Source organism: Brassica oleracea, chromosome C9 (genome assembly GCF_000695525.1).
Source record: "Brassica oleracea var. oleracea cultivar TO1000 chromosome C9, BOL, whole genome shotgun sequence".
Lineage (NCBI taxonomy): Eukaryota > Viridiplantae > Streptophyta > Magnoliopsida > Brassicales > Brassicaceae > Brassica > Brassica oleracea.
The window spans coordinates 48063509-48076945 of record NC_027756.1 but is presented as its reverse complement, the minus strand read 5'-3'; the positions used below and the strand labels follow the sequence as shown (position 1 = coordinate 48076945).

The 13437-nt window shown below is 43.8% G+C and overlaps 1 protein-coding gene and 1 pseudogene across 2 annotated transcripts; both read left to right on the top strand.

Annotated features, from left to right (window-relative positions):
- Nucleotides 1-304: 304 nt before the first annotated feature.
- On the top strand, nt 305-3564 carry LOC106317941 (plastidic glucose transporter 4). Of its 2 annotated transcripts, none has more exons than XM_013755757.1 (14): nt 305-430; nt 640-902; nt 1007-1130; nt 1200-1267; nt 1431-1563; nt 1642-1741; nt 1823-1935; nt 2018-2111; nt 2189-2342; nt 2479-2625; nt 2695-2768; nt 2846-2934; nt 3020-3134; nt 3227-3564. In XM_013755757.1, the coding sequence occupies exons 2-14, from the start codon at nt 668-670 to the stop codon at nt 3407-3409; spliced, it is 1629 nt and encodes a 542-aa protein (XP_013611211.1). In that variant the 5' UTR covers nt 305-430; nt 640-667; the 3' UTR covers nt 3410-3564. The 2 variants fall into 2 exon arrangements, with proteins under 2 accessions (XP_013611211.1, XP_013611212.1); XM_013755758.1 differs by having other exon boundaries at nt 640-881; nt 3227-3561.
- Nucleotides 3565-3656: 92 nt separating this feature from the next.
- LOC106317943 lies at nt 3657-12631 on the top strand (annotated as a pseudogene).
- The last annotated feature ends 806 nt before the right edge of the window (nt 12632-13437 follow it).

Sequence of the window (13437 nt, the reverse complement as noted above, 5' to 3'; positions counted from 1 at the left end):
TGCAGCCGACTGTCTCCCAGGTGGCAAGGAACCTCTGGTAGTCAAAAGATGAAATTATCAGTTGATGATCATGAAAATAAATTTCTGATTTAGAAAAAAATTGTAAAACAAAATGCTATTTCAGTTTGTATTTACATTTCAGAATTTTCGTTCCAGTTAAAATATATAAAGATGCATCATCAGTCATCACATTCAGTAAATAATGAAGGAAAAGAAAACGAATTTATGGGTTATGGATATATATAAATTATTACACACAATTCCAAACTATAATTTCCAACTATTTAATAAATGGAAATGAAATGTTCCTGAAAACGACAATAAGCTATGAAGTGAGTTTCTTTATCGGCATAAAAAATATCTGCTGATAAAGCTCTCTTCTCTCAGAGTATCATCTCAGTCTCTCCGCGGAGTCTCCGAAGTTTCTCTGGTAACTTCCTACTTGAAATCGTTTCTGCTTCTCTCCCTATGCTGTTCGTTTTTTTTCTTTCAAATCTGAAGTTGAAAACTCGATTTTGGTTGATCAGTCGCGATCGAGAGAGAGAGCGTTTACTCTCGATCGTCATCAATGTAACAATTTCGTTTGATTTAATGCGATCCTCTCTCGGTGTGTTTGACTTATCTTTCTTTTCGTCGCAGGTTATAAAAGCTAAGATAAAAAAAAAAAATGCAATCGTCAACGTACGCAGCTGTTAAAGGAAACGCCGCGTTTGCGTTTCAGAGACGTAGCTTCTTCTCTAACCTCGTCAGCAGATCGGCCACTACTACTACCGGAATTCGCTTCAAACCGCTCCACTCTTCCGCCTCGAAAGCCATGGGAGCAAAACTTGCTCGCGCTGAAAACGGGATCCACAGTCTCTCCTCGGTCAAAGCTCGATCGGGTAGAGCACAAGCCTCCTCTGGTTCGTCTTTGATTCTTCTGTGATTGCTGCTTAGCTACTTCTTACTAGATGTTTGTTTGTTGACTTTTGGAGTTGATCATCTGATGATGATGATTGAATTGTAGGTGGTGGTGGTGGTGATGAAGAAGAAGCTATGCCTCTGAGATCTGAAGGAAAAAGCTCAGGGACGGTTTTACCCTTTGTTGGTGTTGCTTGTCTTGGTGCTATCTTGTTTGGTTATCATCTCGGGTATGATAAATGAGTAACTATGAACTCTTGATGATGATGATGAAGAAGTTTCCATTGGATTTGAATCAGGGTTGTTAACGGTGCTCTAGAGTACCTTGCTAAGGATCTTGGTATCGCAGATAATGCTGTTTTGCAAGGCAAGACTTGCTTCTCTTACTCCTCCTTTGGATGATAAACATTGAGAGTAATCATCTGTGTGTATCATCAACTGGAAAAATTTGACATCATTTTGATTCGTGTTACCTACCATTGGTAGCCTAGCTTCTAATTGGTATGCTCTCTGTGGTTGCTTCTGAGCAGGGTGGATTGTTAGCGCGTTGCTTGCTGGTGCAACGGTCGGTTCTTTCACCGGAGGTGCATTAGCTGACAAATTCGGACGAACTAGAACGTTTCAATTGGATGCTATCCCGCTTGCCGTTGGAGCTTTCTTATGGTTTTTTTTTTTTTTCAAGTACCAAGTCATGGGAACTTATAAAGTGATTATTTTTAACGCATTTTCTCTCTTTTGTAGTGCAACAGCTCAGAGTGTGCAGACTATGATTGTGGGACGTCTGCTCGCAGGGGTTGGAATCGGAATCTCATCAGCCATTGTACCACTTTACATATCCGAGGTTGTTTTTAACTCTTTTCTTATTTTTTTTTAGTTTTCTTATATATGTTATGGTGCTGAAGCGTGTGATGATGTGCATCAGATATCACCAACTGAAATTCGCGGTGCACTCGGATCTGTGAACCAGTTGTTCATATGTATAGGAATACTTGCTGCCTTGATAGCTGGATTACCCCTTGCAGCAAACCCTCTCTGGTATGTGAATCCTTTTTGATTCATCCGAACAATATATTGGGTTTATAACTTTATGTAAGTTCTAGTCTCATGATATTTTTAGGTGGAGGACGATGTTTGGTGTTGCAGTTATCCCTTCCGTTCTGTTAGCGATAGGAATGGGGTTTTCTCCAGAAAGCCCAAGGTGGCTCGTTCAGGTACTCTCCTGGAACGCAACTCACACACTTAACTGAGATCATTTTTTTTTTACTAATCAGGGAAATCAATTTTGCAGCAAGGAAAACTTACTCAAGCAGAAAAGGCTATCAAAACTCTGTATGGTAAAGAAAAAGTGGTTGAACTAGTGCGTGACTTATCAAACTCTGGCCAAGGTACTTCTGAGCCAGAGGCAGGATGGTTTGATCTATTCAGCAGCCGCTACTGGAAAGGTATTGCAAGACTTGCTGGAGATTCATTTTTATTCTTCTTATAAAAGGATAGAGATCAAGCCAATATGTTCCTTTCAGATTTTCTTTTCGGATTGGTCTTATTTACCTAGTTTCTTTCAACTTCTTGTTTTTGTAGTTGTAAGCGTAGGTGCGGCCCTCTTCTTGTTTCAACAGTTAGCGGGTATAAATGCAGTAGTATACTACTCTACATCTGTGTTCCGCAGCGCCGGGATCGAATCTGATGTTGCAGCCAGTGCTCTTGTTGGAGCATCAAACGTGTTTGGTTTGTTTCCTCTTCTCTGTTTCCACTGAGTTCCATTGAACAAATGACCTGATAAGAATGCTCTCGCAGGAACTGCTGTTGCTTCGTCTTTGATGGACAAAATGGGAAGGAAAAGTCTTCTACTTACTAGCTTTGGTGGAATGGTACAAATCTCAACTTGAATTGCCAGTTTTGTGCGTAATGAGGCTAACTTATTTTTTGTGGTTTTTGTATGGTAAAGGCGTTGTCTATGCTGTTGCTGTCTTTGTCCTTCACATGGAAAGCTCTTGCTGCATATTCAGGCACTCTCGCTGTTGTTGGAACTGTTCTGTAAGTCAATCAATCTCTTATGTTTTTGACACTGTGGAGTCTCTCTGTTTCAGACTTGACAAACTCTGCTTGTTTGTTAAACCAGCTATGTCCTGTCATTCTCACTTGGTGCTGGCCCGGTACCAGCTCTTCTTCTTCCAGAGATATTCGCATCTCGGATCAGAGCAAAAGCTGTCGCTCTTTCTCTCGGCATGCACTGGGTATATATATCTACAAGTTTCTATGATTCAGAACAGAGTTTCTTCTCTGCATTTTCTAATTGTTTTTTCTCTCTCTCTTTTGCTCCCAACAGATCTCAAACTTTGTGATAGGACTCTACTTCTTGAGCGTTGTGACTAAATTCGGAATCAGCAGTGTGTACTTGGGTTTCGCAGGAGTGTGTGTCCTTGCCGTCATGTACATTGCAGGAAACGTGGTGGAGACTAAAGGACGATCACTCGAGGAAATAGAGCTTGCACTTACCTCTGGAGCTTGAAATTAATCCTTGATAGCCTCTATACCACTTTGTTTCATCATTGATCCTTGTTAGTCTCTCTCTCTCTTTCTTTCGGTCTACTCTTGTTGCTCTCTAATAACTTGAACAATGGACTAAGTAATCAATCAAATAACGAGAAATCGATTCAATAACTACATGGCTTTCCTTTCCCACCATATAATTCTCTTCTAAAACTAGTAGTTCTAACGATTGATTAACAATGTATCATTGAATTGATCATGCCGAAAGTAAATGGTACAAGTCTAACAGCTTTAGATAGAAGTGAAATTCCCCAGCCTAATTGGTCTTTTACTTAATTCACTTGTGCCTTGACTAAGCGAAGTACTTAGTTCTGTTATGCCGCTCAAGACCTCAAGAACAATACAACTAATTGTATTTGACTATAAAGCCTAAAAAAAGAAGAGGGAGGGAAAGTTCTGGCAGTGGCATTTAAGTGCACCTAAAATTAGGCATGAAATCTTGCTCCTCTGTTTCGTAGGTCTGCACCGGACATTTTGCGCACTCTTCCTAGCTACTCTTTTTTTTTTTTGTAATACCATTTCATTTGGGAATTAAAATCGACTCATCGCCTTTACTTAGCCTGCAATCTTTTGTACTTCCTAATCAGTCCTATGGGCAAGATAAAAACCGTAAGAATGTCAACATCTTAAACCCAAGTTTCGTATTAAACACATGATCGTTATATATATGCTTAATGTACGTAGAAAAACCACCAGGTAAAAGCCTTTATTCAGTAGTCCACCCTGTTAATGCCCTCATTTGACTTTGCCTAATACACCCGAAAAACATTTGTTAGTCTTTTACAACTTGCAATAACGCATTTTATAAATTATAATACAACTGTTGCAAATTCCTTAACGATCACAAAACCCATCTTTCTCTCCTCTATCCACCATGGGGACTACGGATCAAAATAGCAAGAGAGAAGAAGAACACTTAATCATCTCAAAGCCCTTGAGGTTGATTCTCTTACGAAATGGGAACCATGTCTTACGCTCACTCTTCTTTATCATCGGTTTCTCAGTTGGTCTCTTCTTTTGTCTACAACTCAAAGCCTTCCACATGTCCGCGACCAAGTCAAAACAAACCTTATGGTCCACATTACTACTATCCAATCACTCAACAACGATGGAGATCAAACAAGATCAGTCACAAACTCAAATACTTCAACACAACATGACTGATCAAGAACTCTTCACCAAAATCTCATCATCGTCATCTTCATGGTTTTGGAGGAGACATAACAATGATGAGAAGATGGTTGTGAAAGTGGCTTTCATGTTTTTAACAGGTGGCGGACTCCCACTGGCTGATTTGTGGGATAAGTTCTTTGAAGGACATGAAGGGTTTTATTCAATATATGTTCATACTAATCCATCTTTTCAAGAACATTACCCTGAAACATCCGTCTTCTACTCAAGAAGAATCCCAAGCCAGGTTATAATATTAATAACTTCTTATTTTCTTTGTTCCTCCTATATAGTTTACCTTGTATGATTAGTACACCTAGACGTATATAATCAGCAACTATATCATTACTATACCAAAGGTTACATACATCTCTTGGATTTGACAGGATGCGTTTTTTTTCACGTAACATGTGTATAGATCTTGATTTGCAACCCTTGCATGAACCCATCACTAGGTTTAGTGACTTTTACAGATTTAAAAAATTGATAAACATATAAGAAATCGTGTGTATTCTAATTAATCTTGAGTAAATAACTTTAAAGGATAACAAAACTAGATTTAAAAACCCTAAAACCTCTTGAACCGTATAGATACTTTGTACTGATAAAACAATTAATAATTAATAACCTTGATATCCCTCGATCTTTTGTCTCTGATTGGTGCAGACTTCTTTTCACCTCTCTGCCAATTCAAAAAATTCCCTCTTTGAGAATTATCTAGCAGTCCAAAGACAGCTCTTGGAGAACTCTCACCGGGATCCGCCTGCGACTCCGGTCGACGGGCCCGCCGACCACTGCTGAACTCGTTCCCACCGACGAAAGAAGCTTTAATGGAGTTTCCCTGTCTCTCAAGCTGGTTTCGCTACAACCCCTCCATTGTCCCAAGAAACTCACAGAGGATTCTCTGTAGTTCCTAAACGAACCTCTGAACGTCGAGCTGGGGATTCCTGGTACCGACATCTTACGTCGTCCCCTTAAGACATCTGAATCGCTCTATTTCATTTATCTTCTCGAAGCAGACCAAGCAAATCTCGTTTTCATTTTACTCTTTGTAACCTCTTGGCTTTGGGGGAATCCCTGTGGCCTGTAGACGCTACTTCACTTACAAGTAACTGGCAGCTGACAGTAAATCTTTCTCACTTGCGAGAACCATGGCTCATCGAAGAATTTCGTCGGCTGAAAAGGGGAAAGGAATTGATCTGAGCTCTCAGCAACCTCCCCGGTTGGCCCGTGTCAAAGCTCCCTTACCAGACAACTCAGAACTGCTGCGAAAGCATTCTCTAACGCTTATTGGGAGAGTCACTAATAAATCCATCCAAAAAGTGTGGTCTCTTATACCATTCTTCACAGAGCACTGGAAGACTGAATTCAAACCAATAGGAGCTGACTTGGGTAATGGTCTCTTCCAATTTCAGTTTGAATTGGAATCAGACCTGCTCGCTGTTCTAGAACAAAGGCCATACCACTATGCGCGGTGGATGGTAATCCTCCAGCGATGGGAGCCCACTGTCTCCCCAAACTTCCCGTCTCTGATTCCTTTTTGGGTCAAAGTGCAAGGACTCCCGGTTCACCTGTGGAAAGAGCCCATCATCAGGGTCATAGGAGAAGACATTGGCCTCTATGAAAAAGCCGATATAACCCCCCTAACAGCGAGGATGAGGGTTCATATTGATGGCTTGCTACCTCTAATTAAAACATCTGTGGTCGATTTTCCGAATGGTGATTCGGTTACTACCACACTACTCTACGAACGTCTGGATAAGCATTGCTCTAAATGCCTCAGACTCGACCACGAGCTTAAAGAATGCCTGGTGGCTAGAGCGGAGAAGAAGGCTCTATAATCAGCCCAATGGGAAGGAAGTGGTAAAGACCTGACTCATGCGAACCAGAGTGCTATTCCTATAAGAGGAATCTCTGCTTCCTCTGCTCATAATGATCCGAATGCCAAAGGAAAAAGCCACCAGAGCGCCCCCCCCCTTACCACTTCTCTGCTTCTAACAATGGTGATGAAAACTCTAGACTTGCCTCGAAAGGTAGACGTGATAAACCAGAGCACAGAGTTTACAAATCCAACCCAAAAGATTGGGACATGAGATCTAATCAGCGACGTACCTATAGAAATGACGATCGATCGCGAAGCTATCGGGAACATCCTCCTCTGTCATTCCGGGGAAACTCCCACCAGAGGCACCCTCCGGCTCCCCCGAGCAGAAGCTATTATCGAGAGATTCCTAAGGAACGATCAGGCACCGGAGAAGCCACTTCAGCCTCACCAAAACAGAGTAATGGGTCATCCGAAAGGGGGATTCCCCGGGCTAGGGACCCAACTCACTTCTCTGAGAAGATATTGGAAGAGGCTAGAGGCGAGGCAAAACATGCTCTCCTGCAGTATACCAAGTGTACCGACCCCTCAGAAAGAGAAGTTAGAATTGAAAGAGCAAAGCAAGCAGAGGAACGTGGGCAACTAGAAGAAACTGCCTTACGTATTGCGCGTCGTACTTCTAGAACTAATCTGGATGCTCAATACTCTGAATCTCGTTCCCACGAACGTAGATCCTCCAGTAAAAGGATAGGGCCAGCCTCTCAAATAATAGCTGCCAATGCTGAGGAGAACACAAATTATCAAAACTCAGAGAGTCGAGACAGACTACCGGCAACTCTAAGACTCGGCCCTCCTCTAAATGATAGTGAGAGACATGAAGAACAGAGTCTTCTGTCCCTGGATCGCAGTGCTGACCGCATTCCAGCAACTCAACGCCTGGGACCTATCTCTTCTGCTGAGGCGATAGATGATGAAACTGACCTTCCTCACCTACCCGCAGCTAAACGCAAACCTGGTCGTCCCCCGGGGAAAAAGACAAGACAGGAAAAATCTAAAGGCCCGGTGGCTGCTGTTCCGCCAAGGCGAACTACCTCCCGCTCAAAACCGTCCCCTATTCGCAGGAAGGATACGTCAACAAACGCGGGAACAGCAAAAGGAAAAAAGAATGGTAAAACTAAGAAGGGTGAAACATCTCGAGCTGCTCAGCGCCCGACTGGTAGCACAGCATCAGATCACACCCCAATCATCAACCTCGTTCCACGCTCTACCAGACGAAGGATGGATTTTCAGACTCCATCCCTCCCCGCTCCTTAGCGATGGCGAGCTGGAACTGTCAAGGGTTGGGGAATCCCCGGACAGTTCGACGCCTAGGAGAGATATCAAAGAAATATGATCCTGATATTATCTTCATTATGGAATCCAAAAATCCCAATGATGTGGTGCTCAAGAAACTAGAGCATCTGAGATTGAAGTATGATTGTCATCACTTGGTACCACCAACAGGCCATGGCGCTGGTGGTCTTGGACTATTCTGGAAACAAGAAGTTGATGTACAAATCTTGGAGGCGAATGCCCATGTAATTGACACGGTTGTGTCCTTTGAAGGAAAAACCTTTTTCTCTTCTTTTGTGCATGCTAGTACTGATCGTAACACGCGAAATGCCCTTTGGGACAATCTGCTAATTAAAGCAACAGATCGGGATGAGCCTTGGTTTGTCACTGGTGACTTTAATGACTTAATAAGCAGGGAAGAGAAAGATGGGGGACAAGAGCGCGCAGAGGGCTCCTTCTCTGACCTCCGTACATTCTTCTCGGAAGGTGATCTCTTTGACCTCCAACATTCGGGGGACTTCTTGTCCTGGCGAGGGAAACGAGGTGATCATCTCGTGAGATGTAGGCTGGACAGAGCAGTGTCAAACACGCACTGGGCTGAATGCTTCCCAACAGCGAGATGTGAATACCTTGGCTTTGAAAGTTCTGACCATAAGCCTCTGATTTCTATATTTGATCAAGGGAGGAGACGACGAAGAGGAATATTCCGATATGATAGAAGATTGTGTAAAAATGACGAGGCAAAGCGCATCATATCTGAGTCCTGGCGTGGGAACCCAGCGGCCACGGTCTCCTCGAAACTCAACTCAGCTCGTTCTGCTATTTCATAGTGGAATAAATCACAGCAGCGCAATAGCCAGCAAGTGATAGAACAAAAGAAATGGGAGCTAAATGAGGCCCTCTCAAGCTCTGTGAATGATACCGCTCTCATTCAAAACATCTCTGAGACACTCAACGCAGCTTACCTTGCGGAAGAAGAATATTGGAAACAACGGAGTCGCCTCCTATGGCTTAAGTTGGGGGACAGGAATACTGGCTATTTTCATGCGATAACAAAGTCAAGAAAACGAGCTAACGGCTTCTCGGTGATTGAGAAGGAAGATGGCCAAACGGTGCATAAAGAGGATGAGATTGTCTCGGTCATAGGTGATTACTTCCAAGCTTTGTTCACCTCACTCCCGGGAGATAGAGAGGAAACTGTTCGGAGGGCTCTCCACCCAATTGTTTCAGTTGCTGAGAATCAAGTACTTATTGCGATACCATCAGCAGCTGAAATAAGGGAAGCAGCTTTCTCTATACATGCGGACAAGGCACCGGGACCCGATGGATTCTCGGCGGGATTCTTCCACACACATTGGGCGGACATAGGTCCTGATATCGTCCGCGAGGTGCAAGAATTTTTCCGTAGCGCCCCCCTCCCGAGTGGAATTAATGACACTCATATCCGGCTGATCCCGAAGATCTCCCAGCCTCAAAAAGTCTCCGACTACAGACCAATAGCACTTTGTAACGTCTACTACAAGATCTATTCAAAGATCCTTACCCGACGCCTCCAACCAATGATGGAGAAGCTGATCTCGGAGAATCAATCGGCTTTCGTCCCTGGCCGAGCGATTGGAGACAACGTGCTTATCACTCATGAGGTACTCCATTACCTCAAGACGTCCAAAGCGGAACAGAGATGTGCTATGGCGGTCAAGACTGATATGAGTAAGGCCTACGACCGCCTCGAATGGGAGTTCATCTCGATGGTTCTAACCCGTCTGGGCTTCCATCAGAACCTGGTCCGATGCATAATGCATTGTATCACATCTGTATCATACTCCTTCCTCATTAACGGCTTGCCTAGAGGGAAGGTAGTACCGAGTAGAGGTATCCGTCAAGGAGACCCTCTCTCTCCCTACATTTTTATTATGTGTAGCGAGGTGCTCTCGGGATTATGTAACAGAGCGCAAGGAGAAGGCCTCCTCCAAGGCCTTCAAGTAGCACGAGGGTGCCCTCGGATTACTCACCTCTTCTTTGCGGACGATACAATGTTCTTCCTCCAAGCAAACAAGGAGAATTGTGCATCTCTCAAAACCATCCTCAGCCAGTACGAACAGGCATCAGGACAATCGATCAGCAAAGAAAAATCCGCTATCACTTTCTCAAGGAAAGCTCCAGCTTCGCTAAAAGAAATGGTCAAGGGCGCATTACTAATTGAAAAGGAAGGAGGTGTGGGAAAATACTTAGGGCTTCCTGAGCATTTTGGGCGCAAGAAAAAAGATCTCTTCTCATCAATAGTTGATAAGATAAAGCAGAAAGCGAGAGGTCGATCGAACAAGTACCTGTCTGCGGCGGGGAAGCTAGTACTCCTGCAGAGTGTTCTCTCTGCCATGCCCTCCTACCCTATGTCCTGCTTTAGTCTACCGGTATCTCTGTGTAAACGGATTCAATCCGCAGTAACCCGATACTGGTGGGATAGCAACGAGGAAACCAAGAAGATGGCTTGGATTTCATGGGAGAGCATGGCCAAACCAAAAGCTACGGGTGGGCTAGGACTTCGAGATTTCCAGAACTTCAATGTCTCCTTACTAGCGAAAATTGGATGGAGACTCCTACAAAACCCAACGTGTCTACTTGGAAAAGTTTTATTTGGGAAATATTGCTTAGACAGTGGTCTTATTGATGTCTCAGTATCATCGACATGCTCTCATGGGTGGCGCTCAGTACTACTTGGAAGGGATCTTCTGGTGCAAAATCTTGGCTGGATTATTGGAGACGGCGCCTCGGTTAATATTTGGACGAACCCCTGGTTAAGTTTGGACGGTCAACTACTTCCTATGGGCCCTCCCAATGAAGCACAACTGGAGCTCAAGGTGTCGGATCTTATCATTCCGGAAACAAAAGAATGGGATGTCCTAAAAATCAGACGTAACATACCTGATTATGAAGAGAGAATTCTCGCAATTCATCCAAGCCTAATGGGAGCTCCTGACAAACTCATCTGGTTGGGCACAAGATCAGGAGAATATTCAACAAAATCCGGTTACTTCACGGCTGTTACAAGCGATGACGACAGACTGAACCTACAAGACGATCAGCAATTCAAATGGAAAACTAGAGTCTGGAATATCTCCTGCGCACCGAAAGTAAAGCTTTTCTCTTGGAAAGCACTTCGAGGAGCTCTCCCTGTTGGGGAACGACTAATGGAGAGACACGTACCTGTGGATCATCGGTGCAAGAGATGTGACTGCTCAGAATCTATCCTTCACCTCTTCTTCCAATGTCCGTACGCACAAAGGGTATGACAACTTGCCCCGTTCACTACGGCATTGGATGTGAGCAGAATAACAGATTTGATGGCTAGTTGGGAGACCTTAAGCTCACTTAACTGTCTCCCTCCCGCTGGTATCACTTCGGGGTCTCTGTTCCCATGGGTCCTCTGGTCGATATGGAAAGCTCGAAACAAATTTGTATTTGAAGGACACTCTGCGTCTCCTGAGGACACCCTCTCGGCGGCCATAGCCTTAGCTCGGGAATGGAGTCAGGACGTGACGAAAGAAAGCCCAAATGCTCTTAGATCGCCTCCTCAACAAATCCCATCCCCGCCTGGAACGGTTGTTGTTCGGTCTGACGCAGCCTGGTCCTCTGTTTCGAAGAAAGCAGGTCTTGGATGGGTTATACTCGATGAAGCAGAGACTAACTCCTTCCAGTCTTCAGCGAGCCCGGTGCTTTCCCCACTTGCAGCAGAGGGTTTGGCTCTTCGCGAGGCAGTGAAACACTGCAGAGGAGAGGGACGGAATCGGACCTCCTTCGAGCTGGACTCAGCTCAACTAGTGAAAGCTCTCAACTCTGGACCCCCTTCCAAGGAGCTCTATTGCATTACCGCTGATGTTAACTACTTTATCTCAGCTTTTGAATTTGTCTCCTTTGTTTGGATACCTCGTGAGAGGAATTCCATGGCAGATTGCCTTGCCAAAGATGCATTGAATGTATCAGAACAAGAGGTTGGTGGTGCTTTCATAGCTCCCAACTAACTACTTTGGTTTAAATTAATGAATTGGTGTTTCAAAAAAAAAAAATTAATAACCTTGATTTAGTTGTGTTTCGTGACATAATTATGAAACAGGCAGTGTATTGGGGAACATGAACAATGGTAGACGCAGAGAGAAGACTCCTAGCCAACGCTCTCCTCGACAAATCAAACCAAAGATTCGTCCTCTTGTCCGATTCTTGCATCCCACTCTTCAACTTCACAACCATCTACGATTACTTAACCGGCACTAATCTCAGCTACATTGGCTCATTCGACGATCCAAGAACACCTGGTCGAGGCCGCTACAACCCAAAAATGTATCCACAAATTAATATCACACATTGGCGAAAAGGATCACAATGGTTTGAAACAACCCGCGAGCTTGCTCTTCATATAATCGAAGACACGGTTTATTACAAGATATTCGATCAGTATTGTAAACCGCCTTGTTACATGGACGAGCATTATATCCCGACATTCGTTCACATGTTGCATGGAGAGATGAGCGCAAACCGGAGCTTGACTTGGGTTGATTGGTCCAGAGCCGGTCCACATCCTGCCCGGTTCATTTGGCCTGACGTGACCGACGAGTTTCTTAACCGTATCCGGTTTACAGATAAGTGTCCGTATTATGGTAAGGATAGTGAGAATATTACAAGTTCGAAATGTGTTTTATTTGCGAGAAAATTCACCAAAGAGACTTTAGAACCCTTGTTGAGAATCTCGCCTTTAGTTCTTGGGTTTGGTCCCTAATTACTTTAATGTTTCGTAAAAAGGGAAATTTTACTACTCTTGATATACAGTATATTAGGCCTACAGCATATGGCAATAATGTTGAAAAGACAAATAGTGTTGTCTAAATTTAAGAATCGATCCCTTTACTTTTCAAAAGTTTGTGAAAGTACCCTAACTTTTGGTTGTTTAATAGTTTTGTCTTATGGGATGGGATATATTAGGCCTCGGCATCCGGGTCCTCGGGTCGGGTCTTGTCGGATCCGGGTCCTCGGGTCGGGTCTTGTCGGATCTGGATCCTTCGGTTCCTAGAAATTTATATCCATATAGGTACTATAATTTTTCGGGTCGGTTCCGGGTCGGGTCTTGTCGGATCCGGATCGGTTCGGGTCTATAATTTCAATACCCGTAAAATACCCATAATTTTCGGGTATATTTCGGATCCAGGTCGTTTCGGGTATTTAGGACCCGAAAAGGATCCGAAATACCCGAAGTGGACCCGAAAACTCTAAAAATATCCGAAGAACCGCAAAAATACCAGAAAATACCCAAAAATTTATCCAAAATCAGATCCGAAAACCCAAAACATACCCGAATTTTACCTGAATACCGAATTATATTTTCTAAAAATCTAAAATTTTACCTGAAACCTACAATTATACCCAAAAACCCGAACCCAAAACTTTAAAAAATCCGAAATACCAAAAATATACCCAATCACCCAAATATACCTAATATATACAATTATTTGCGGGTACTTTGGGTACCCGAACGGGTCTCGGATAGAACCCGGACCCGAACCGAGACCCGCAGGTCCAAAAAAAAAAAGACCCAATAGGTACTTTACATTGATCAGGACCCGGACCCGAACCTGTATTTTCGGGTCGGTTCCGGTTCAGGTCTTCGGATCCGG

Bases quoted from the DNA above. Each gene is read 5' to 3' on its own strand.
- LOC106317941 (XM_013755757.1), top strand. From the start codon at position 668: ATGCAATCGTCAACGTACGCAGCTGTTAAAGGAAACGCCGCGTTTGCG. The intron at 1,564-1,641 runs GTTTTTTTTTTT...TCTCTTTTGTAG, and splicing joins GCCGTTGGAGCTTTCTTATG to TGCAACAGCTCAGAGTGTGC. The intron at 2,626-2,694 runs GTTTGTTTCCTC...ATGCTCTCGCAG, and splicing joins TGGAGCATCAAACGTGTTTG to GAACTGCTGTTGCTTCGTCT.